At 40.9% G+C, this 25,969-nt stretch overlaps 1 protein-coding gene across 7 annotated transcripts in view; it reads right to left on the minus strand.

The window, feature by feature from the left end:
* Positions 1–264: 264 nt before the first annotated feature.
* The window catches only part of POU2F1 (POU class 2 homeobox 1), a 104,316-nt gene continuing 78,611 nt past the window's right edge, over positions 265–25,969 (minus strand). For 3 of the 7 annotated variants that reach the window (XM_032680627.1, XM_032680620.1, XM_032680623.1), the window contains 10 exons: positions 25,087–25,213; positions 15,981–16,075; positions 13,534–13,707; positions 9,606–9,747; positions 7,319–7,464; positions 6,630–6,809; positions 3,712–3,817; positions 2,935–3,280; positions 2,076–2,164; positions 265–929 (listed from right to left, as the gene is read on the minus strand). In XM_032680627.1, coding sequence (XP_032536518.1) covers positions 619–929; positions 2,076–2,164; positions 2,935–3,280; positions 3,712–3,817; positions 6,630–6,809; positions 7,319–7,464; positions 9,606–9,747; positions 13,534–13,707; positions 15,981–16,075; positions 25,087–25,213 — 1,716 coding nt within the window. In that variant the 3' untranslated portion in view covers positions 265–618. Of the gene's footprint in view, positions 930–950; positions 1,258–1,340; positions 1,428–2,075; positions 2,165–2,934; positions 3,281–3,711; positions 3,818–6,629; positions 6,810–7,318; positions 7,465–9,605; positions 9,748–13,533; positions 13,708–15,980; positions 16,076–25,086; positions 25,214–25,969 lie in introns of those variants that run through there. The other 4 variants (XM_032680625.1, XM_032680626.1, XM_032680624.1 and 1 more) reach the window with 4 other exon arrangements.

The following is a 25,969-nucleotide window of genomic DNA, read 5'->3' on the forward strand; positions in this document are numbered from 1 at the left end:
CCAGTAATACAGGCCTGCCTAAATTGTACCAGTTAAGAAAGGAACCCCCAACATGATTGATACGATTATAAACACCTTGTATGACATAATGGCCTGTACAACAGACCTATAAAATGATAATTAAAAAAGAAAGATATTTAGACCAAAAAGAACCAAGAAATCCCCTTCCTATGTTTGAACTGATAACCCACCTTAACTTGTCATTGTGACTGCTGGAAATGATAAGTAGTCCTTTCATTTTTTTTGTTTTTTTGTGTTTTTTTTTTTTTTTGTGGTTTTTTTTTTTGTTTTTTTGTTTTTTTACATTTTTGGTTAGAAAGTTCTCCGATCCATGAAGCGATCCTGAAAAGACAGTGTTTATTATAAAATTAGGCAAATGTCTGTCCCAGCTTTAAATCCTTCCTGTTTCGCTTTTTTTTTTTTATTCTTTTTCTTTTTTTTTTTGTTTGTTTGTTTTTTCCTTCTCTTTCTCTCTCTCTCTCTCTCTCTCTCTCTCTCTCTCTTGTCCCCAGCAACACGGTGAGAGGATGCCCATGGCATTTTCAGTTTATAAACCCTGCTGGCAGCCAATCCCACCGCACAGTGAAACAGGCTGCTGGCAGCACAGCTCAGCCCGGCTCACTGTGCCTTGGAGGCAGTAGTGGTGGTGGACGTGGCCCCGCTCCCAGAGGCCACCGTGAGGAGAGAGTTCTGGATGGACTCGGCTGAGGTGGAGGTGGCGTGAAGGCTGGCGACTGGTCCAGAGGCCCCTGCGGAGGCTGCAGCTGCAGAGACCAAGCTAACTGGGTTGCTGGTGAGCAGAGAAAGGTTCTGAGGGTTCAGGAACAGAGGGGCAGTTACGATGTTAGGGGTACCTCCAGCATTGGCAAACACCAAGTTTCCAGTTGCATCCAGTGATGTTATTGGAAGAGAGCCACCAGATGCAAGAGCTAAAAAAAGGGAAAAATCGAGCAGGGAGGAGATAACATTAGCAGTAAGCAACAATGCAAAACGGGCCTAAAAGCAAGGGGCATCTGCATTTTCCTTTCTCTGACACCTTTGCTCTCTGCACCACTGTCTCATCATAGGTTGTTTATTTTTTAAATAACAATCAGACAAGACTAAATGCCTCTGTTTTTTGCTCCTAGGCTAACCCCATTGTGCCTTTCTTCAGACCTTTAAGCACAACAGTGATCTATGTTTCCTGTCAAAGAGAGCCTGTACATTCACCAGCTTGCACTGGAAAGGGTTGAGATGAGTGTTCCTGTGAAATGACAGCTATCAGAAGAAGAAGAAGGTCATGTAACCTTGATTGTAACATTTTGAATGTTGACATATAACCAACCACTGTTGCAACTTACTCTCACCTGTCTAGTGTTCAGTCTGCCTTAGATTATGATCTCCTAAATTTATCTCTGACGCTTTATGAAATGGTTCTTTCTTGTAACCTGCAAACAAGATTTGTTCAGCTAGTTTGGGGGATATTTGAACAGACAGGTTAGCTAGATCTCTTGTACTATGATAGACCATGAACTGAGAACAACTCTTGCTAAAGTCAGTGGTAATTTCTGGCCACGTCTGGCACTCCCAAAATAAATTTTTACTCTTCTAAACGAGGATTTATGTATTTAAAGTTCTCCATAAGGACTTTAGGAGGCAGGATCTTTGTTGTAGGTTCTTTTTAAACACATAAGAGGACAAGAATTCAGGATCAAGACTTGCTGAGAACTGCCCTCCTAACAGACCTCAGAATGGTGCAATTCTGCTCAAGCAGACTAGAGAAGAGCTATAAAAAGCAAATCTCTAACCTGCTAGAGATACAGGCCAATGAGGGGAGGAGAACAAAATAAATTCTAGAACACATTCAATATCTTAAGTGCCTCCTGTAAATCACCCTAAGATCATACACATCTGATTCCTTTCTGTAGTTGCACCTGCTCTTATCTCTGTGATACACATTTAAATTTTGTAAAACCTCAACTCCTATAAAATTTATGTCCAGTGCTGAGAAGTCAGTGTTGTTCTTTGGCACAGAAAAACAAAGCCTGTAAACTGAAGCTGTATGACAGAGATGCATTAACATGAACACTACTGACCTTGAATAGTTGCCAGTGTACTGTTGCTCATCAGGGCTGGGCTGAGAGCACCACCTAATGTCCCTGGATTGAGACTGAGTAAGGCACCTCTGCAGGAAGCAAGATCACAGAAGAAGGGGAAAAGGGAAAGAGTGTTACTTTTTAGGAAAGGTTGTCACTGTTCATAAATACATAATCATATTTAAAATCAAAAAAAAAAGGGGGATGAAAGAAAGACCAGAGAATAAGGACTATTTTTAGTTGATTTTAGTTTTCCCTCCGTGAGTGGTTAGTGACAAGTACAGGCACTGGAAATACATGACTTGCATTGGTTGTTGCTGCAAAATATTTTTGTAGAATATTTTAGGGAAAGTGTCTCTTGTTAGAGAGCTATCATCCTCTCCCAAATTGAGTTAAGAAATCTGTAAACAAAGAGGAATTAAAGAGACCAAGAGTCATCTGTCTGAGCAACATTTTTAAACCTACAACTCCAACAATCGTGCATCTTTTACAATTCCTTGCTCATGATGGAGAAATGAATACAGAGGGGTGAAGTGGGTCTAGGCACTCTCTCCATTTTACAATTAGTTGGAGAGATTCTATGATTCAGTGGTAAGTTGCAGCTCTTAAGCTCTGCAGTGGATGAATCAAATAACAATGTTGTTGCAACGCAGCTTTTTCACCTTCAAAGTGAACACAACATCTGTGTACGTCGATGGGAATGGCAAATTACCACCTATGAGTAAACCTTCAGAATCTGAGATAAATGGCACTAGAATCACCATGAAAACAGTGATACATAACACCAATTTATCCCAAGAATCCTCCTTCCCTCTTCTGTTCACCTCACCAAGAAGGGGCGTGCAAAATTCATCCTTACCCAGCTGCAAACTGCGAGGATGCCATCAAGCCTGGGTTTAGTCCTGCTGCAGCAGCCATGGCAGCAAGACTTGCATTTGCAGGCAACTGTGCAGCTCCTTGTAACGCAGCTGCCGCCGCTGTTTGCAACCCTGATGCCGTTACCATCACCTGGCTGGTCCCAAGAGGGGAGGACAAGGGAGTGGAGGTTGTCTGTGTTGTGCTGGTCTCACTGGCACTGGATGCCTCTGAAGTGGAGGCTGAGGCAGAAGGGGAAGGACTCAGGGAGGGTGATGTCACTGCTGAAGAAGCTGGAGGTGCTGTTGAAATCACTGTTGCCGTGTTGTTAGAGGTGGTTTCTGTTGTGCCTGGAAGATTGATCCTGGTTAGATCAGTACAAAACGCAGATATGGCTAAACAGAAACCCCTGCCCACCTGAACAGAGCTGTACACCCAACTGAGAGAGGCACAAACACACATTTCTGTAGTACCAAGAAGCACCAGGGGTTCAAATGAAAAGCTTGGACTACAATGAAGTGACACTTCCCAGCAGAAGGGGCTGAGGAGCTCTAGAAGCCAGCAATGGAATACAGAGTATTTCATTTCGGCATCACCTGTGATTTTATCCCCAGACAAGTCAACTCAACGGTCACAAAGACAAAAGTTTCCGAGCAGAACAACAAGGAACAATGACAAGAATGTTCTGGGATACCAGCGACCAACGCGGAATGATATTTTTGAGAATAAAAAGGGAAAAATGGTAGAGGTTGATGCAGTGTCAGGAGAAATCAGCCCTTACCTGTGACTGACAGACTAGTTACAGCAGGACTGGCCAGAGGGAGCACGGGGTTGACAGTCAGGGTTGTAGCTGCACTGCTAGTCACAAGGCTTGGCGTGGTTGCCACCTGGAGGTCAAAACCAAATAAAACTGCTCAACTGCTCAGAGACAGACAGAGTTAGCTACTAGAGCTGGATTTCTTTCTTCCTGTCCTCAGCTGAGGAAGTTATCAAGGAAAACACTGCATATGAACTAACTTTTTTGTATTTCCATTACTTTATCATTCAGTGGAACAACCATAATACCTTCTCTAATTACCAGCAATATCTTTATTCTTAATAACTCAGTATTTGGAAGGAAATATAACCATATTGTCTCAAGACTGCAAGTTAGCTCTCTCTTTCTCTCTCTCTTTCTTTGCCTCCCCTCGAGGAGAGCACCTTGTTTAAATAGAGTCATTCTTATAGAAAGAGTTAGAAAATACATTTTTCTATATTTTTTTCTTGTTTAAACAACTTTTCAGCTTCACATCTCTTTCTATGATAAAATTATGTAAATGTCAGCATTACCAAAGGTATTTAGGGTAATGTGTTTACATGGAGAAGCAGAATAACATTTCACTTTTACTTGACCAAACTATAAGCTTTACTTGGATAAGTTTCCTTGTGCCAGAGGAAGGATCTCTGGATTTTAAAACATACAAACGCAGTTTTCACTTGTGGATGGCTTATTACAAGAAAGCTACAATAAACTAAAGATATCACAAATAAACACGAAAGATTTAAGGCTGGAGAAACCAGCTTATGAGGAAAAATGAAATATAAGGAGAGAAAGGACTTTTTATGGACAAGAAATGGTGTCCAACAGTAATATTTGAAGGCTGTTATACATCAATGAGAGAAATGAATCCTTTAGAATTGCCCAAGAGAATGTAGCCAAGGATATAGGCTAAAACATTCCTCCTTTCCCCTCTCTTACCTTAAGTTTATTATCAGAGAAATATCTCTCATGCTGCATATCCTCTTATAGGGAGTCAAATGCTTCATGCATTTTAAACAAGACTGGGGCAACTGGGACAGATCTAAAAGCTTTCTGCCTATCTGGAATAGTGCATGAGATAAAGAGGAGCTGGATACACAGCACACCTCCCACTAACGCGGCCCAGACGTCGCATCTGTCATCTGTCCACCCAGCAGTTAAGGCCAAGGTCACAATCCATATTTCAGGGCAGGGAATGACCTAGAATTAATACAGCTCACCCCGTGGTCACAGTGACTGACTTCAGCCAATGCAAAACCAGGCTGCCACCAAAAGGGGCCTTCCCCTCCAATCCTGCTTCAGGGCCCCTGCCCTCGTGCAGCCAGGCTGCAACTCACACTGGTTATCCAGCCATATGGAAAATTCATCATTTGTTCCTCACATGGCTAATTTGCAGTCAAACTAGTAGACTCAGCCCAAGCATCCTATGGACACAATCTCCAGAGCTGACACAAGGAATCAACAAAGCACACAGTCAGTGAAGGCTGGGGGCAGCAGGGCTGGAACATCCATTTGAGCCGCAGCACAGCCTTAGGAGAAGTTTACAATGAGTGAAAATGCTTCGTGGAACATCACTGATAAAAGGGAGACCATGGTTCACACCTCAATTTCTTACATACAATGGCAGATTATAATAACAGGGAAATTTCTGTAGGAAAGCTTCTTTTAAGTTGCAGTCTGAGTGAACCTGCACAGTTACTAGAACACACTATCATAAATCTCCCTGCTTTGGCAGCAAGGCATGCAACCTTGCTTTGCAACTGGGGAAAAAATAAAGAGTAATAGAAAAAGAGACTAAGTACATTTAACAAATCCCTTCCCTTGAAACAAAAGGTTGCATGCACACACCCTAAGACAAGGATGAGGGGAAAGAATAACACATCACCAAAATTAATGGTTTAATGAAGTACTGGAAGATATTAGCTGCTACGGTGATGAGGGTGGAATAAATACTACAAAAGGACAGCTACAGGCTACATAAATTCCACCACATTCCTATTAGCATAGCTACTATGAAATCTAATAGCTACTGTTTCTATTTATGAAAACAGACCTCCATGGGCATTGGTAGCAAAGATGCTGAAGGAACCTTGATGCATGTGTTTTGTTACTCTTATTTTCATGAAGTTTGTGTTTACCTGAGGCAAATACAAGTGTGGGAAATTAATAACACGAGTATTAGCTAAACTGTTTCTTTGTTCCATGCTTTTTTTTAATATAAATAATTTCTGACTAAAAGTGACAACAATTGTATCAATGGATTTGCATCATGTAAGTCTCCAAATGATGCAGTATCACAGAATGGCTCACGCTGGAAGGAACCACAGTGGGTCATCTGGTCCAACCTCCCTGCTCAAGCAGTGTCATTCTAGAGCACACGGCACAGAACTGCATCCAGACAGTTCTGGAATATTTCCAGCAAGGGAGACTCCACAACCCCTCTGGGCAATCTGTTCCAGTGCATGGTACGTTTTACTGCTGCTCATTCGCTTATCAGAGCAGCCAAAACAAGAGGGGAGGGGTAGAGTTGTTAAACATTTTTTTATTACTATTATTTTGCAAAAAAAAAATTTGGGTTAGAGGGAAGGTCCAGATATAAACTGGAGGCACTACCTGAAATAAGTTCAGAACAATAAACCCAAGTGCAAATTTGCTAGCCAGAATATTTGTTTATGAGCTGACTAAATAAAACATCCACACTGAAGGCCTGACTAGTGCCTGATCTCTAAATATTATCCTAGACAGTATCCAAGTGGAATATTTAAAATGCCAGTAAAACCTAAATATGTGAGAACAAGTCTGCTGTACAAAGAAGGTGCAGCATGTGTAACTTCTCCCCAGTGAGCAGAGTAGAACTACCTCTTTGAGTGAACTTTGCCAACACAGTTCTTAATTCTTACCAGTGAGGTTGGGCAAGGGAAAATTGCTTTGATGGGCGAGCTGCTGGTTCCACCACTGCTGGGTGGGTTGATCCTTTTCTCCTTCTGGCGCCGGTTACAGAACCAAACGCGGATCACCTCCTTCTCCATGTTTAGCTGGTCAGCTATCATGGCGATCTCATCCGAGGTAGGCTTTTGGTTCTGGGGAAAGGAAACAGTGCTTAAAAAGCCGTGGAATTACCTTAGGAGGTTTTACATTGTAGCCTCTTCTTCAGCAGGCAGAAATCTGGATGGGGTGATTCAGGTCCAGAACCTGAATCAGTGGTAGATCAGCAGAGACAAACCATAATAGGTGCTTCTGCCCTCCAGCTAAAAACCTCACATTATACATGTATAGACTGTTGTCCCATTTATCCATCCTCAGAAAGGGTAATGTTTAGATTTACTGCTCAGTATACTGGAATACTAAATCACAAAGTCAGCAAACTGCAAAAACCAATGAGTTTTTCTGAAGGGGTTTGTGTGTGTGTGTGTTTTGTAAAGTGAAGCAGACATTGATGTGGGCTTCTAGGCACAGCTTTTGTATTCACCTTGTTCAGTGCTAACACTGTCCTAAATAGCACAGTAATGGGCTCACTCTAACAGCTCTAATTGCTAACCAAAGTCTCTTCCTTTCTTCAAAGGCTGAGCCCAGCAACAGGATCACTGACCTCCAGGAAACTCTTCTCTAAGGCCACACGTATGTTGGTCTCTATGCTGGTGCGTTTCTTCCTCCTACGGTTCAAGCCTTCGATCCCTTGCCCTGGAGAATTCAGGGCACTTGGGCTGGAGAGAGTTGAATCAGATGAGAGGTTTTCTGAAAAAGAAGAAAGTAACACAGATCAGGAGGTTTTCTCTGAATGCAGTGCAGTCTAATGCAAGTGTTCTTCATCTGTGCAAGGTATGTTAAGACCCATTCTGTATCTACTCCAAATACAGAGAGATTCATGGAGATCACATGCATTAATCATTGTATCTACAAATTACAACATATATTTGAAACTAAAGAGCTACAAGTAAGCCCAAAGGGTGCTCTCTGCTCCTGTATGCTACCACGTTATCCCTTTTACAACACCCATACAAAGTTTGTCTCCCATATCTCACTCCACTCCACGCTCACTCACTGCAAGTCCCAGTTTAAAGAAAAAAAGCAGCAACTGATATCCACGAGCCAGAGCTGAAAGTCACAGGCAATTATGAAAAAATCTGAGCAGCCTGAACTTTCTTTTACCCACTAGAGGAAGAGAAGTTCGCAGTCAGCTTCACAGTGTTCCAACTCTTCTCTCTGGACATCTTAGCAGACGTTCAGTGCTACCAAACAGTCTACACAGCAAGCAGCTCCCCTTCCTTAGCTTCACCAGGGCTCTAGCTGTTAACCCCTAATCCTGTCTTCCTGGCTTCACAGAGCAACAAAGAGAGAACACTTAACCCCACTCTGTAGCAGGAAGTGCAATACAACCAACTGGCAAGTTCCTGCAGGGAATTTAAACAGGGAATTTATGCCTGGAGTTCCCTCACTGCCCTGGGGTTTGTGGGTGGTAAGCAGATGTCAAAGTTCACAATGCCTAACATCATTTTGGTAGACTCAAATGGGCAAGTATCTTCTAGATTTTTTTCTTTCCCAGTAAATGGCACCGTAAATGTGCTGAAACCCTTCCTCAGACTGAAACCTGTCAGAACAAGCTGAGTTCTGTGACAATAAATCCTACAACACTCCCATGTAGTGTGATGGAAGGAACCATAAGTATGCTTTTCCTCCCTACTTTTACCAAAAGGTAAAATGAATAGCCTTTGAAGTCATCTGAATCTTTTTTCCCAAAGGTTTTCATGAAGCTGAGTCAGAACCAGAGACAATAGTTCCTCACTTCCAAGCTGTGAAGGACCCCAACACCGTTTAGAGTCCTTAACTTTACAGATCCAAGTATTTCTTCAGGCTGGCAGGAAAAGCAAACGACGACACTCCCTGCAGCACTGGACTCTTCCAGGGTTGCTGGAAGGTTTGGGGATCACTGGCCTGTGGGCTGGAGCACTCAGTGTGGAGATTTTTATGTTTTCTATCGCAGATCTAGATACCTAAAGATAACCCCTGACAGCACAACAGAATGACACTTCCCTTTCTCAAGGCAGGACAAATTTTCAACACTGCATGCAATTACTTTCAAAATTTCAGAGAATCCTGCAGGCACCAGCATAAAGCTCTCTCCATTTCGGTAAAAATAGGAAGGCACACACCATCCCTGCCATCTGTTTAACATACCCATCAGTTTTATACCATGCACAGTTGCATTCTTGGAAGAAAAAACTGGCTGACAGAACTCCTGAACACTTTCTATCCTGACACCTAGCACCACTGTACAAGCTCCTTTTGCTGGTGGAAGATTTAAAAAAAAAACAAACACACTACCATCAGTGGCATAATGAATAACTTATATCCCAGGAAAAAAAATATTATAGGAAGGAAAAAGCAAAACCTAACCCACCAAAAGACCCTTCCTGTTGGGAGAAAGAGAGTATTTATATGGACCCTTGGAGAGAGATGAAAAGAATGCACATAGGGGTGTGGAAGGAGATGGATGCAATAAGCTCTGCCTACTGAAACAACAAATCATGCAAACCTCTCTCTAATACACATCTGAAAAAGAAAGCTGGAAGAGGATTAGAAGTTATATGCATTAACACACATGAAGGAGGAAAACCATGACACATATTGTACCTCATCCCATGCAATGACTCATCTGTCTGCAGAACACATTTCTAGAAGTTCATACTGGAACTATTTTGGATGCATACAGGCACATGGAAAGGGAAGCATGGACCCTTATTTCTACACCCTTATTTGTCCCATGGACAGTTACATAGACTGGCAGCTTCATAAAACCATAAGGGCACCAACGAAGCAGTTTTTCCGAATCCTACTGACTTTGGTAGGCTGGTGAAGAAATACACAGACTCATTCACCTGCATCATTGAGCCACTTTTCCAGAAGTGGCTTTAACTTGCACATGTTCTTAAAGCTGAGGTTCAAGGCTTCAAAGCGAGAGATGGTAGTTTGGCTGAAGTCATTTCCATAGAGTTTGCCCATAGCGAGCCCAACATCACCCTGGACAAAGAAAGAGAAAAAAGGGATTCACTGACATAGGCACTTCCAAAGCAAGGAATCCTGTCACATTCTCGTGTTCTCTTAGTGACTCCACTGCTGTGTGGGATTTCAGTTGCACAGAAGCTTTCTCAGTGCTACCAAGATTCATGCTAAAGCAATAATCATAGAGAAATGTCAAACCTCACTTTAACCATGTAACTCTTTCCAGGAAATCCCTGATGCTTTGTCTTCTTAGCATTATCACTGAGCAGCACATTCCACTGAATATTAACTTGTGATTTTTTTCTTAGTTCTTTAAAATAAAAAAAAAAAAAAAGGCCAAGCTCTCTTTAGGAGCAGATTTAAGTTTCTGCATATTTCACACGGAAGGAAAAAAGTTCAAATAAGCAGAAATGCAGTGAATTCATGTTGTCAAATTGCTAGAAAACACTTTTGAAAAGATGGCTGCAAACACATATCACAGTTAAACAGATGCAGAAATATTCTTATCTGAACTTTTAGTATCTTCTGAGGTTCAAGCCAAACTTCTCCCCAACAGATACATATTTCAAAGCAGATAAGAAGTTGAACCATTTCAAGTAATGATTAACTGTAGTCTTGACTATCATTACCCATCTGCCAAAAAGCTATCCAGGAGATTTACAGACAGATGCTCACCTCTTTATATCTGTTACTGCTTTTCAAAACCCAGTTTTAGCTAGCTATGAGACATTCTGCTTATCCTAATATCTATCTATCTATCTATCTATCTATCTATCTATCTATCCATCTATCCATCTATCTATCTATCCATCTATCCATCTATCTATCCATCTATCTATCCATGCAGTATATACTTTGAAAGTTTTGTTTAAAAGAAAAAATCAATCTGTTCTTGACTGTGGCCATTAAAAACACCATAGCATTTTCTTGCTTTGTTTTAAAGCTGGAAGGTCCTGCCCTTCAAAAAAAGTGTATTTTATACTTCAAGTACACTGTTTGATCTAAAGTAGCTTTACTTGGATTTTTATTTTTTAGCACACAAAAAAAAAGTACGAGAAGTCTAGAAGAAGAGATTGAAAAGCTTGAGCATTTCGTTAGTGGAGTTTAATTGCAAATAGGTTAGTTGGGTTGTGCACAAAGCTTGCCTTTCTTTTAGCTCAGATCCACACCCACAGTTTGGTGTGAGTACACTAACAGCATGCAGAGTGGCCACACACAAGTGAGGAAGAAAACAACCTTCGATAAGCTTCGTGAATTGTGCAGGTTGTGCAAAGAAAACAATTTCCTCCCTAGAAGAGGACCAGAACAATTGGTTTGTGTGCCCTTCAATCAGAGGAAACACGTGGGAATTCACATTTATACCTCTCTACTTGTATGCCAGGATTCTGTGCATTTTAAAACTCATAAATCATTCCAAGAAGAGTAACGTGGATGCTCTGCTGGGTTTATGAAGAAGAAAACCTGGCTATGTAAACCATTTTAGAGATAAGTTGATTTATGTCTTGGCAGGAAAGAGTTATGAAATTTGCTGCAGTCCCCCAACTAAATTTAATTCTGGTATTTATGTTGTTCTTACTAACATTTGCCATCTGATTTAAAATGAATAGTTAGCCATTTCTTTGTCAGTGCCAAAAGGTGGCAGCATTTCAGCTATAGGCAAAGGAATTTCCATATGGGGATGAGAATTTTATATATTGGGAAGGACCACTGAAAGGATGGATCGAACAGAGCATAAAGGCACTGTACACACATCTGATCTACTCTGCACGTTGAATGAAGCTCTGGTAATGAACTGCAACTGATTATAAGATACATCATTGTTGTGTGTACTGGTCTGTTAAGAAGCTCAGATGGACTAGCAGAGGTAATATCTTTCACAGAATAAAAATAACATTGTCTAAAAAGTACACTCACGTAGCTTGAATTAGACCAAGCAATTAGTCACAGGCCTGCAATCATGCTAAGATGCAGTATGTTCATTGTGTCTCTGTATGTCAAACATGGAGATATTTTTGAGGGAAACAAACAGAAGGATTTAAATCCATCACCCACTTTTCAGGGTGGGAGAAGAGACAGAACTGCTGAAATTCAAAACGTGTTATATTGTTCACGGCAGAATGTAGCAAGTGATTAGTTTGCAATGCAAACTAAATCTTACAATTATTTTTGAGATGCAGGGGTGGCATGAGTCTGAAAAAGCTTGCACTGCCACTGGAAATAAATTTCTTTTATCCTCTGAAAGGCAGTCTATTTATTCAACTATAGGAAACCAAAGTAATCAGGGTCTCTAATTATCATCCAATTATGCAATTAGGTAGAAGTTATTAGAACAGCCTAATTACACACATACCAACTCAGAGTAGGACAGGAATGACCAAATGCAATTTTTGCACATTCTCAAGATTCCCCTTTTTTAATCTCAAAAGCAAATACTGAAATGTAAGCCTGAGCAGTTGTGTTCGTTTTTCCTCACAACAAGGTCAATAAAGAAGGGTTAAGATACAACTTAAAAAGTCCAGTTGAGCCTTTATAATCATCTCACAGGAGGGCAGATTAAACATAATAACGAGAGATCTACATGAACCTCCTCAGTCAGGCTATGGGAAAGCTATTGTATTTTACTCTATTCTGTTCTGCTCTATTCGGGCTTTTGTGTGTGTCCATCACTCGTATTTCTGTGCCTCCCTCTAGTGGAAAGAACGGAGGGAAGGAGGCACACACGCCAGCAAAATGCACCTCATTTGACTAAGAACATTCTGTTCTTGAGTTATAATTAAGATGCTGCCAGGAACTTTCATTATGAACTTTGATTTTTCAAACATTTAAGACTTTGCCAGAAAAATAAATCTGATTTCAGCACATACTTGCAGCTAGAGCAGATATATTCTGGGGGGAGAACAAATCACGTATGTTGGACTGACTGCTCTGAGCTCAGACTTCTAAATACTTTGATTTTTGCATACTCTTTCTTCTAAGCAAAAAACATGCTTATGCTTAACCACAGAACCCTGCCAAAATTAACTGTTTACCTGGACAGACATTTTAATTTTGCAGGGGGAAAAAGCTCATTCTGATATTAATAAGAAAGGACTCCTGGATTCAAGCAGCTTTTCCTTTCAACAGAATAACAGAACATATAAATGCACTTTGTAGTTTTAATTGTGCTCTCCATTCAACCATTTTCACTAAGTTCAAGATTACTTTTCTTCTGCTCTATGGGTATTTCTGAGCTTTTAAACAAACGAAAACAAACCACAACTCCAGTTCACCTCTGTAAGGAGAAAACTTCAAAGGTGACAGTCCTTTCAGGTTTTGTTTAGGAACCTTAGCAAAAGCATTAAATACAGAAATCATTGATGTTTAATAGGAAAATACACTTGAGAGATAAAACCCCTTTGATATCCAAAGCAACTGCACAGATGTGATACACTTTTTAAACACACAGAGCAGTTAATTGTGCTGTATGATTTTTGGAACTTTGTACTTCTGAAGGCAGCTTTAAAGTGCTTTGTCCCATTCATGTCACATCCTATAGAATGAATAGTGCACATGCAACGACATCTGGAGCTGGTAAATGCACGTTTTCCCCTGCTGGGAAAATGGCTATGCTTTAAAACCAACAGGGAAGTAAGACGGATGCATGGCTTTTTCTGTTATTTCTTAGAAATCCCCTACATAAAGGCCAGAGCATAACCCTATTTAAGCAAGTCCTCCCAGGAAAAGATGGAATTGCAGTCTCCCTCCAGACTTGAAAGATGAGACCTCGGGTTCCACACTGGCAGGCACTAAGGTACGCAGTCTCACCTGAGTGAATCCAAGTTTGATCCGTCTTTGTTTGAAAGTCTTGGCAAACTGCTCAAGCTCCTCAAGGTCACTGGGCTCCTCCAAGCTGGGAGTGTCGATTCGCTTTGGTGTTGACTGGCTCTGTGGAAGTGGCTGAATGGGGGTCGCTGCTATTGTGCGTGTTGGGGTTGCTGGCTATTAGGAACAGCAAGGAGGAGATGAAAATCAGACTTAAAAAAAAAAAATAATCGACCGACATTAAATTTAAAAAAATAAAAAAAAAGCCTTTCTCTGGTGAGAAAGATCGATGAATTGGACATTTCCTGCGATCTGAAAGTTCCTCCAGTTTATTTACATTCCTCTCCAGAATGAGCAATCACAATCCAGAAAACTCTATTAGTATGACAGCCTTTTAAAGGCTCTGTCATAACCAATTAAAGAAGAGATGTTCAGTGATAACCTACAACTTTCATTTGCTGCAGAAGCTGCTCAAAGAAAGGCTGAACACTCTTACTTGATATATTTCTAACATTTATAGACAGCTTGGCATTCATCCCTTTTTAATCATTTTAAAATTGAATTTACTGCTCGTGCGAGGTGGCAGATTGTCATCAGCCCAAAAGATTCAAGTCTCCTAAGAGCAGCACACACAGGTGCAGCAAACATGCCAAGTTTCTTCTAATTCCATCTCTTGTGACTGACTTGACTCTTCCAGTATGAAAAAACCAGATCTACCTGTAGCCCTTCTATTGATAGTTGCAACAGTAAGAATAAACGTACTGATGATACGAGACATTAGGCAAAGACAGTGTGCAGAAAATAATTCCCTTTAGGTCACATTTTTCCTCTATATAAAAGGCTAATTTTCCAGGAAGTCCACAAGAGGTTCACTATTCCTGAACACTGGCATACCAGAGCATTTTGCTATGCAACAACAGCAAGTATCTGAAAAGAAATGAGCACCGTGGAAAATAGTAACAGGTGAACAAAATATCTGGTATTGCACAGTTCAGGCTTTACCTGCAACAGGAACACTGGAAACGTGTTTTGAATGCATAACTCTACCTCCTTACATGCCCTGATGAACTGAGATGCAGGGACAAATCATTTGCTCTGGTTGAAGTCTATTCAGTTTAGCTGAGGGTCCTCAGTAAAGGTGATTTCCTGCTTTTTTATGTCCTATGCCCAGCTCTGAAACTACAGACTCCTTCAGGCCAAGTAAGAACAGCCTCAGGTCTGGGCAGCACTACAGTATCATGCAAAGTGCATGCAAAGCTACAGAAAAGGCTCTTCTCCAAGAAATGGCCTACACAGAGCTGAGTCTTTATGTAGCCTGTTACGTGGTTTTTCTCTTGGGTTACTGCAGTGTTTTGCAGTGCACAGCAGATGGTAGAGGGAGGTCAAGATCTATAATTCCATTACTTGAGAAATAATGTAATCATATATGATCTTTCTAGGATTGCAGGTACATGTGTCCCACTGAAAGGTTTTTAATATTTTTTTTTTTTAATTTACACTAATCATAGTGGGGAATTACTGCAATATGTCTTTACTGATTTCACCCACATTACATAATTTATTTTTTATTAGTATTTTAACATTTTTTTAAAACCCAACTGTAATTTTTAGTGAGGAATCATGCTGCTACCCGAGGTATGAACTACAGAGGTGAGACAAATTCCATTTTCCATATGGTACGTGAAAACTACCACAGGTGGTATAATAGAAAATGTAGTTTTCTAAGACTCGGACACATTATTGCAGACTAGAAAATTCTTATATGTAACCAAGTTGGCAGGAAGATACCATATGATATAACATGGTATTTGAGAAACAGCATGCAGTCATGAAACTAAACTGCACAGTAAAACCCAGAGCGAAGCACAACTAAATTTACAGACATGTGCAACCTTAAATTGCTTTTCTTACAGTCTGAAAGCTTAACTGTAGAGCTCTAATATTTTAATAGACATCAGAATATTTTAATATTTTATTTCTAACAATCTCTTCACTTCCACAGATGGTAACCGGTAAGACTGGCAATGACTTAGCAATGACATCAAAATAACTACATTATAATAAAGGTAGATCATCACTGCAATCTTCAGAAAAGTACTTATCAGTAATCCTCTTTTTGAGCTTTTTAGGTAGCCCACACCCTGCTGCTCTGAATTTCATAAATTTGTAAATTATCCAAGAAAATCTTACAGGAAATCAAACAATGCTCTAGTGCCATTAACTCAAGCTATCAATCCCAAAAATTTCCAGCTAAAAATAAAAATTTAGAACATTAAAGCCTGAACACACAGGCACGTTGGGGTGGGAACCATAAAACCGAACTATTTAGAAAGACAAATTTACTGTTATAGCTACAACATCTATTCAGGTAACTAATACAAAGGGTCCATTCACTTGCCACAGTTTAAATCCCCTCAAAGCAGCTCATGAACTGTAGAAATAAGCCTGACCTGCGAGGCAAGGGTGATGCTTGGCTGAGACTGCAGGAGGTTGGCTTGGCTTTGCTGAGGTAGTTGCGTTAAGAGATTCTGCGCTTGCAGGAGACCTGGTGAGAGAAAAGTGTGGGTTTGGTTTGTCATTTGAAAAGATTAAAACACGAAACGAGGTGAAACGAGGCTCTTGCTGAATGATGAAAAGTTGGAAAAAAATTCGAGATGCAAGCTTTTGTTTCATCCCTGCATGGGTATCTTCAGACTTTGGGCTTGGCAGCCAAAATCCCCTTGCGTTTTCCTGAACTGTATGTGGTGATAGAAGGGTAAGAGAGAGGAGTCTTGGACTGGTCCCCTCTGCAGGAGGACTGGTCTCCTCTGCTCTAGGTCATCCCAGTTCCATGTGCAGGAATCATTTGTTGCCCCTTTTCAGCATGCAGATTTTGGATACACCTCTTCTGATAACCAGCAGCTGACAAAGAATTACAGGGCCATATAAAAATACTGAGCACTAATCAGATCAAATTCAACAACTGAATACTAATCAAAGCCACAGATTTGGCTTCTTGATCAACCTCCTTCCTCTCCATATGACCCTATGCCAGCTGCCTAACAAGAAGGAAACTCCCTCTGGCAAACTTAAGCAGACCACACCAGAAGACACAACAAGCCTAGATAACTCTCTCCTGGGTCAAATAAAGTAGGCATCTTTGGGAAAAGTAACTGGAATTTAAGTCCAGGTAAGACACTGAACACAGCTCGATTTGAACAAACGGAATATAAACACTACACTGAATATATGAAAACCCTGCTACTACTGAAAAGTGACAACATTAAAGAACAGTTGCAACTGGTAGAATCAATATACACAATATGCTGTCAATCTAAAAATAAATTCTCTAGTAGTCCACTATTTGCATAGTTTATTAAATTTCCGAGGAAATTAAGATACTTGCTTGCATCTATACATTTTAACTAAAATCCGTATGATTTTTTTTTTATTTTTACTACAAAAACATATATTTTTAAGGGACAGAATCTTGACAAAAACATATCTACAGTTAGTCAAGTCCCTCAATTTTATTGTGAAAAATATTAACTGTTATTTTTTAGGTAACTCCTGGCTATGACTATCAATTTCCATTATCATAACTTAAGGACCTGACTAACTAAACTTACACTTCATAGGCACCTTCAATATACCAAGTTCCCAAAACCAGGGGAGAACAGACTGACACTGTGCCACTCAGAGGATAGAACACCAACTAAGTGCCACTTAAATTCAACATCATCATCTGCCTGATCTACCTCTTAGCAGAACATAGGTAGGGGACACAGGAATTTAGGACTTGATAAATAGTGAGAAACTTGATGTTTTATGCAAGGTTAAGGGCATGGAAGACATGAAAAGAGGGACTACCATGGATAGGAAGGAGAAAATGAATCCTCAGTAAGGGATACACAGCTACAGAAGCACTGTCTTCTGACAGTGATACTTGTTTTCTGTTTAACAAAGAGTTGAAAATGTAATTTAAACAGAATGTGTTGCTATCAAAATGCTCAAGACCCAGTGAATACAGCCAGCTGCTTATGCAACATAATAGCACAGCACAGACAACTATGTAAATTTGCTTTGCACCACATAATCAACATGTTCCAGCTGTGTTTTTGAAATGCCACAGCGAGGGAACAGAGCTGCTTAAGGAACTTCCAAGACAGCTACCTACTACAGTTACATGGTGCTTTTTACAATGCAAATATTTGTTCACCTAAAAGATTATTTTAGCCGCCCAAATCTAAACACCAATTAGTGAACAGTCACCTCTAAGTGAAGAGGTTTTGACCTTCATTCAGTGACAGAGAATTTTAACTGACAGCTTGAAAGAGAAAGAGGCAAACCCATCACACCCACACTGCAGGGTCTGACCACCAAGGAGACAAAACCCAGGCAGCTGACAGGGACCACACCTGAGCTCTAGTCCAGCGGTAACACCATCGATTACAAGTTACTGACCTGTCCTACGACTGCAATCAGAGTAATTAGGGCTGTCCTTTTGGGATTTTTTTTGTCTTTGAAGAAATCTCAGAGGATGTTTTTCTGGCAGTAACACTTTTTTCAAAGAGCACAGAATAACTACGCTCTTCCTGATTTTATTCTCGCTCACACGTTGTGAAGTAAGTACCATGGAATGACAGCCTAAAACAATCTGAACATGTTCAATCTACTTTGATTTAACATAATTTCATCCTACTTAAGACACATGATACAAGCTGTCTCAGGAAGAAACTGGAGACAGAACAAGTTAGTTCAACCTGACTAAAGCAACAATCAGGGGATGGGGAAAGCAGCTGAACTGTTTTGGCAAAGCATGTGTCTCTTCTGATTACAGCCTTTTCAGGCAGCTGCCACGCCCACACTTTGGGCACTTGTTGGCTTTCATGGGTGGGCAGCTGCAGTTTCACTCCTTTCAGACATGACTTGAACTGGTCTAAGCTTCACCTTCATTTCTTCTCTAAGAAGAAATCACTGGTCCCCACTGTGGTCTGAGATAACTTTGATCTAACTTACAGGGCACAGCCTTTTACATCCAGAGTAAGTCCAAGCCTGCAACTTTTAGGCACCTGCTGAGATACTGGTGTTTCAAACAACGCTGTTTCCTTAGGGACTCATACTGGAATGATCTGCTCTGTCTGGTGGCAGAGCTTAAGGAATAAGTGGAAAGGCTAAGGAGTATTGGGGAGAGTGAAATGGAAATGGATGGAGTTACACCCTTCCAACCCTGAGAGAAGCTCAGCAGGAGTCAGAGAAGGCCCATTCCTCTTGCTTTCAGGTAGAAAGAGAAGATGTAGTAGATGGGGGGGAATGGAAAAGGGTCTCTGCTCAGGGAGGTAAAAGAATCCCCTCCCAACCCCCCATCGCCCTCCCAGGAGCCCTTACAGAATAGGTACAAGGCCCTGGATCTAGAGAGTCAGGCAGATAACATTAGAGAAAAAAAAAATCTATCTGGATGGTCTCCCATTTGTGCTCTGTCTATCAGCCAGATCACAACCTCAGGTATTAAGAAAAGACGGGTAGTGGTAGTAGGTGACTCCCTTCTGAGGGGACCTGAGGGCCCTGTGTGCCAATTGGAACCATCCTACAGGGAAGTCTGCTGCCTCCTTGGGGCTTATGGAAGGGATATCAGTTGGCTGAGGGGACAGGAGCACAGGTGGTGTTCTGGTCAGCTCCCTCAGTAGCAGGGATGAATGATGAAAGGAACAGGAAAACCCAAGTTATCAATAAGTGGCTGTGGAGTTAGCCCTGGACCTGGACTTCAGGAAAGTCTTTGAAACCATCTCCCACAGCATTCTCCTGGAAAAGCTGGAAGCCCACGGCTTGGAGAGGGGCACTCTGTGCTGGGTTAGGAACTGGCTGGAGGGCCGGGCCCAGAGAGTGGTGGGGAATGGAATGGGGCTGCATCCAGTTGTGATCCAGTCACCAGTGGTGTCCCCCAGGGATCAGTGTTGGGCCCAGTTCTGTTTAATGTCTTTACTGATGATCTGGATGAGGGGATTGAGTCCACCATTAGCAAATTTGCAGATGACACCAAGCTGAGGGGGAATGTTGATCTGCTGGAAGGCAGGAGGGCTCTGCAGAGGGACCTGGACAGACTGGAGAGTTGGGCTGAATCCAACAGTATAGGGCTGAACCAGGCCAAATGCCAGGTCCTGCACTTTGGCCACAACAACCCCCTGCAGCTCCCAGCTGGGGACAGAGTGGCTGGAGAGCAGCCAGGCAGGAAGGGACCTGGGAGCTGGGATTGACAGGAAGCTGAACATGAGCCAGAGTGTGCCCAGGTGGCCAAGAAGGCCAATGGCATCCTGGCCTGGATCAGGAACAGTGTGGCAGCAGCACCAGGGAAGTGATTTTGCCCCTGTACTCTGCATTGGTGAGACCACACCTCAAGTGCTGATCCAGCTCTGGGCCCTTCAATTCAGGAAGGATATTGAGGTGCTGGAGCAGGTCCAGAGAAGGACGACAAGGCTGGGGAAGGGACTGGAGCACAAGTCCTGTGAGGAGAGGCTGAGGGAGCTGGGGTTGTTTAGCCTGGAGAAGAGAAGGCTCAGGGGAAACCTCCTCACTCTCTACAACTCCCTGACAGGAGGGTGTAGCCGAGTGGGGGTCGGGCTCTTCTCCCAGGTAAGAAGCAATAGGACGAGAGGGCACAGTCTTAAGCTGCATCAGGGGAGGTTTAGGTTGGACATTAAGAAGAATTTCTTCACAGGAAGGGTGATTAGACATTGGAACAGGCTGCCCAGGGAGATGGTGTCACTGTCCCTGGAGGTGAGGAAGAGACTGGATGTGGCATTCGGTGCCATAATCTAATTGAGGAGAGGGTGTTCGGTCAGAGGTTGGACTCGATGACCCCAGAGGACTTTTCCAACACAACTGGTGCTGTGATTCTGTAACATCTTTACTACCAGTAAGGCTGATGGGACAAAATGTATTCTCAGCAAGTTTGTGGACAATACCAAATATGGGGAAAGTGGTCAAGAGGCCAGAAGGCAGGGTCTGGCTGGCTGGACAAATGGAACCTCATGACGTTTGATGCAGGAAATGTTATATGGGGTTCTTTTTTACCATGACAGCAGTCAGTTGTTGGGACAGGTACTTGAAAAGGCTGCAGAAACTCCACCCTTGGACATGTTCAGTTCAACTGTCTGAGGTGCTGAGTACTCTGCTGTAATTGGACCTGTTTTGAGCAATACTTCATGACCTTTGGAGGTCCCTTCCAGCCCACATGATTTGTTGGAATCTGTAAAAGTTGATAGTGTACTTGCATACTTTACAGAGGTCTTATTCCTAACCCTTTGCCCTGGGTTTTAAGAGCCCAGTGGTATTACTACATTAAATATGGCATACAAATTACCTGTGTGACACGCTGAAAGAATGAGGTAAAGATCTATGCAAAAGTATGACAGTTTAGAGGTATTTAATTTTTTTTAATAATTAAAGTAAATGCATCTACCATCATTCAGGATTTTTCCTGTAATGTCTATGAGTAGCATGAATAATGGTCCAAGCCAAAAAAACTCTTCCTGCCAGCCAACAGTCCCCAAGGACTGATCTCGGGTTCAGTTCTTACTATCTAAAATTAAACAAAAGATAAAACAAACATTCAAGTGCAGACTTTTTCAGAATACTTTTTAGAAAGTTGGCCCAGAAGCATAATACATAATTCATTCCTAAATGATCTCCCTAAAGAGTGAATTTTTTCATCTAAGAACTTGACTGCTCTATCTCTGCCAAAGCTGCTGTTCTTCTCACAGACATATCCTGGAAGTCAGCTTGCAAGACAAAGCCATTACAACAGCTTTCACATAAGTGAAGCCTCAAAGTGTGTAGGACACGCAGGAGAAAAAGAGAACAGGACTGAATTTGGCCTGCTATCATTATCCCAAGTAACTTCACAACAAAAAATATGAAATCATAAACAAGGCTTTTAATAATAAACAGCAATAACTTTAGGTAGGGGCAGTTTCAGTGTTTAAAGGTAATTAGTAGCTTGTCTTCCACATTTGCCTTTCTGGCTATTTTCTTTATAAGTACTGTTTCTAAATCTCCTTGACAATGATACAGTATTTTCTTAGATCTTAACAACTTCTGTTTCCAAGATTAATTTATATTAAATGCAGCACCAATTCCCCACTCCATTCAGATTTTTACTGATATGATTTTTATTGGCAACATCTCCCGAGTAGAAAGGTGAACAGTCACCTGATGAGGGTAATATTTCTAAGAAGCAGCTGTAATTGTAGTAAGGGATGTTGAATTGATTGTTCTAGAGACAGATCTATTAGATACAAGAACAGATACAAGAGGTATAAAGACATTACAGTCACTGCCTGTGACTTCACCAATAATTTGGACAACGGTAGCTCTGAATAAGAAATTGCTCCAAATTTCTATTTCCATTCAATCTTCTGCATAACTGCTGAGGCTTGAAACCATTCCTTCAGTTATGATGTTACCAATTACCAGCCACGGAAAATGAGAACTTGTAAATTCGTTTCATATAAGCCACTAAATAGCCAGAAATCATCTGGAAAAGGAAGGTGACTATGTCAGACACATGGCAGTGGATTTATGGGGAAAATTTCGTATCTGTTGTTGGGTGCTATAATGTGTGTGTTAAAGAAAGACAGGAGAACTGATTAATATTTGAGGTGTTGAATTTTCTAAAATTTTTCTAAAATTTCTAAAATTTTCTAAATTTTTCTAAAATTTTTCAGAAGTTCGATGTAGGGTCATGAGGTTCAACCCTCTCAAGAATCTACATACAACTGCTGATGATTTTTATTTCTCTGTACCCCATCACCTCTTGAAGTAACAGATTTTTTCTTTACCAAATGTCTACGTGTCTTCTAAAATCTTGTTTAGAGATACTGTTCTTTAGTTACTTCCCTCAAAACTCTTCTCACTTTAAAAACATTTATATGACTACATGGCACACACAAAACAAGCAGCATAGTCTGTAAAGCAATAAATTTCTTCCAGAATACATAATCTATACATAAATCTGAATTTTCATGTTAGTTATTAAATGCATACACATATATAAAGCTCCATGCAGTACCAATGAGGCATCAAAAGAAATCTGAACGCCTTTGGTTTTAAAGAAAACTCTATGCTAGTTTCCTCAGAATATTTATTATTTTATGAAGTTGACTAATGGAGCAATAGGACAAGAACAACCTGGAAAAGTCAGCTGCAACAGCAAACAACAAAGTAAAACCACACACTTTCTCAATCTTTCTCATAAATAGTAATGTACAGTTCGAGATCTTCGAATAATAACTGTGAAATACTGCAAAAAAGCCGTATCAAAAAGTGATATGAGGGGTATTATGGCACACATGTTGCTTTATCATTGAGTGCTCATGAAGAAAATGAGATCCATTCAAGCATTTCAGTTTGGAAGGTTGTCACGCACTAATGACCTATGGTCAGAACCCAGCACATAAATCTCCCCACGTTTTTGAGCATTTCAGTTGTCCAGGCTGCACATTAACACTAAAACACTACGTTTCTACACACACTGAGTCACTGGATGACAGCAATATGCAAGTCTTATATTGCACTGAAGAATTAATTTTACAGATGGCCCCTGAAAAAAGGTGCTATGGAAACCTCCTCTAGCAGTTAATTCTACTTCAGGAGATTTTAAACAAACAGAAAAACCTCCCTTCCTTTCTATAATGCAAACAACTCATTTTGGGAGGCAAATACAAATTTGCTTCTCTTAGTTTTCCCTTTTTCTGAGGCATCTTCAGAGGTATTTTAGAAAACCAGCAGAATTTTGCTGAAAAATGTAGGCAGACCTTAATACCAATGAGTTTTTCAATACAATGCTTTTGTGCCTGCTGTTTCATTAAAAGACTTTATTTTTTTTAAAAAAAGCTGTTTTAAAGAATCCTTGAACTACATTTTGGTGGTTTGATTTCTTCTAGAACAATATGTTAAGTCTATAAGTTCTGCTTCATTTTAAGAAAACAGCATATCACTAAATGCTTCCATGAACAGCCTTTTAGCCATTTTCTACCAGTACTGGTATAAAATCTCTCCTAATTCAAGCCCTATTAAAAGGAAGTTAATTTTGACTAACCCTTTATTCAAATGTGAGAGCATTGAGACAGCAAGAGCGCTTCAGCATAATGGAAAGCCAGGTTCTATCCAAGTCAGAGTATGTAAGAAGGAATGATGCATGAAAAAATTGAAAGGAACAGAAGAAAATGAGGTGCAAAGAGCTGCTTTACAGGACAGCCAGGCTCTGGAGGACTCTTCAAGCATAACAGGATTTGCCTTCTGAGCAAGAATCTTTGGATTACCAGACCTGAACAACTGAGTAGAGTTCATGTAGAACAGAGAGGAGGAAAAAAAAGACTACTGGAGTATATCAGCATAAGAGGCCATGGCTAAACACAGTTTTCCATGGGCATCAACAAATGGGGCTGCAATCAGTACCGTGATGCATTGCAACTGGAGAACACGTTAGTTCTTACAGCAAAGCTACTGTACAACATCTTAACTGGTCTGGCACACTGCCACCTCCCACTGCCCTGCTTTGTCTTGGGCATGTAAGTCATACCCAGTGCATTGTCAAAATATTATTACTCTGAGAGCTGTTACACAAATCAAGCATTCTAGCTCTTTTCCCAAGGCGTAATTATTATTTCAGTTTATGACAAAATTCACTGTACCTGCTTTAGGCTTAAGTACTTTTCTACTCTCCCACAAGAACTTTTGATTCTGTAATCTTTTTCCTGTCTGTCCTGGTTTTGACTGGGAGAGAGTTAATTTTCTGTCGCTGGTATAGTGCTGTGGTTTGGATTTAGGATGAGAACGATGTTGATGACACGCCGATGTTTGAGTTGCTGCTGAGCATCACGGACTCAAGGACTTTTCAGCCTCTCATACCACCCCACCAGCAAAGAGGCTGTGAGCCACAAGAATCTGGGAGAAGACAGAACCAGGACTGCTGGCCCAAACTGGGATATTCCACACCCTGTGGTCTCATGCTCAGTTTATAAACTAAAGGGGGGGAAAGCTGGCTGGGAACTGGCTGGACATCGGGTGGTGGGTGGTGAGGGGCTGCACTGTGCATCACTTTTTTTGTATCTCTTATTGGTATAAACCACAACACAGCCTTAGGATTTTGTAGCCCTTTGAGCATTGACCTAATGCAGACAGCCAAGGCACCCTCCAGGCCTCCACCTCATGGGACTCTGCCTTTGAGTTCTGGAGAGTTGTCTTCTCCAACTTCTCTTCCCAGTATTCTTGCTTCTTGAGAACTTAACCCAAAAATTCAGATGCTGCGTTGTTTTCCAAGAAGCCTTGTTGTTAACAAATGCTCCCATGACACTCTCCCTGGATTGACCCCCCCCCCCGAGAAGTGAGCTACACAAATTTTGACAAGGCTGAGGTCTAACACCAACAAAGGGACAACCTGTTAGAATTTCCTAATTGTAATGCTGGTTTTCTCCTAGGGATTATCAATAGTTAGTGAAGGTGTATGAACCACCTCAGTTTCACCTTATCCTCTAAAAAAGCTCTGCATGATTTGCTTTTCTGGCACAAAGCACTTACCCTGCTGCCCCTGCGGTGTTTGTGAGATGATGAACTGTGCTGGCTGCAAGTTGGTTGTTGGATGCACCAACACAAACTGTTGCAGGTTGAGATTCTGCTGCTGAAGCTGCTGCAAGTGCTGCAAATCCTTAAGGAAACAGGAGAAGAGAAAAAAAAAAAAAAAGGAGAGAGAAGAAAACAAAAAAAGAAAAAAGAGAAAAAAGAAAAAAAAAAGAGAAAAAAAAGAGAAAAAAAAAAGAAAAGAAAGAGCTGTGTGTTAGACATTTAGGTCAGCCATGACTCCCAATGTAACTCGATTTTCTATCAGCCAGTTACACTCCAACGTTTAGAGATAAAAGTGGATGTCAAACACAGCAGCAGTCCTGCTACTGAATATCCTTTAGAATGGCAATTTGAATTGCACTGTCCTTCATAAAACCAAACAAAAGTTATTTAGTAAATAACCCAGCAAAGTATTTCTAGCCCTGTTCTGCTTTAAAAACAAAGCAAAACAAAACCAAATAAACAAACAAATCCATCTCTCTCCCATCCCCACCAAATGCAGGAGTTTTCAAATACTTTAGTCTCTTCAGCACCCAGACTTCTCAAATTTATTTTTTTGAGGATGGAACTCTGCTACAAATCAAGTATATTAGCTGGGAGCTATTTTTGTTTATAACAACAATCTGCAATTACCATTTGAATCAACAACAAGAAAGCAAAATATTACAGATTCCTTGTTTGCAGGCTGATTGTTCAGGTCAAATTTCAGAAAGTAGCTAACTCAATAAATAAATAAATATATTTGATTAGTTCTGAAACAAATTGCAATAAGCTTAATAGATATGACTATAATTAAAGGTTAAAAGGAATAATCCAAATCACTGCTTTATTGTAGAACCCT

Source organism: Chiroxiphia lanceolata, chromosome 2, assembly GCF_009829145.1.
Source record: "Chiroxiphia lanceolata isolate bChiLan1 chromosome 2, bChiLan1.pri, whole genome shotgun sequence".
In the NCBI taxonomy this organism is placed as follows: domain Eukaryota; kingdom Metazoa; phylum Chordata; class Aves; order Passeriformes; family Pipridae; genus Chiroxiphia; species Chiroxiphia lanceolata.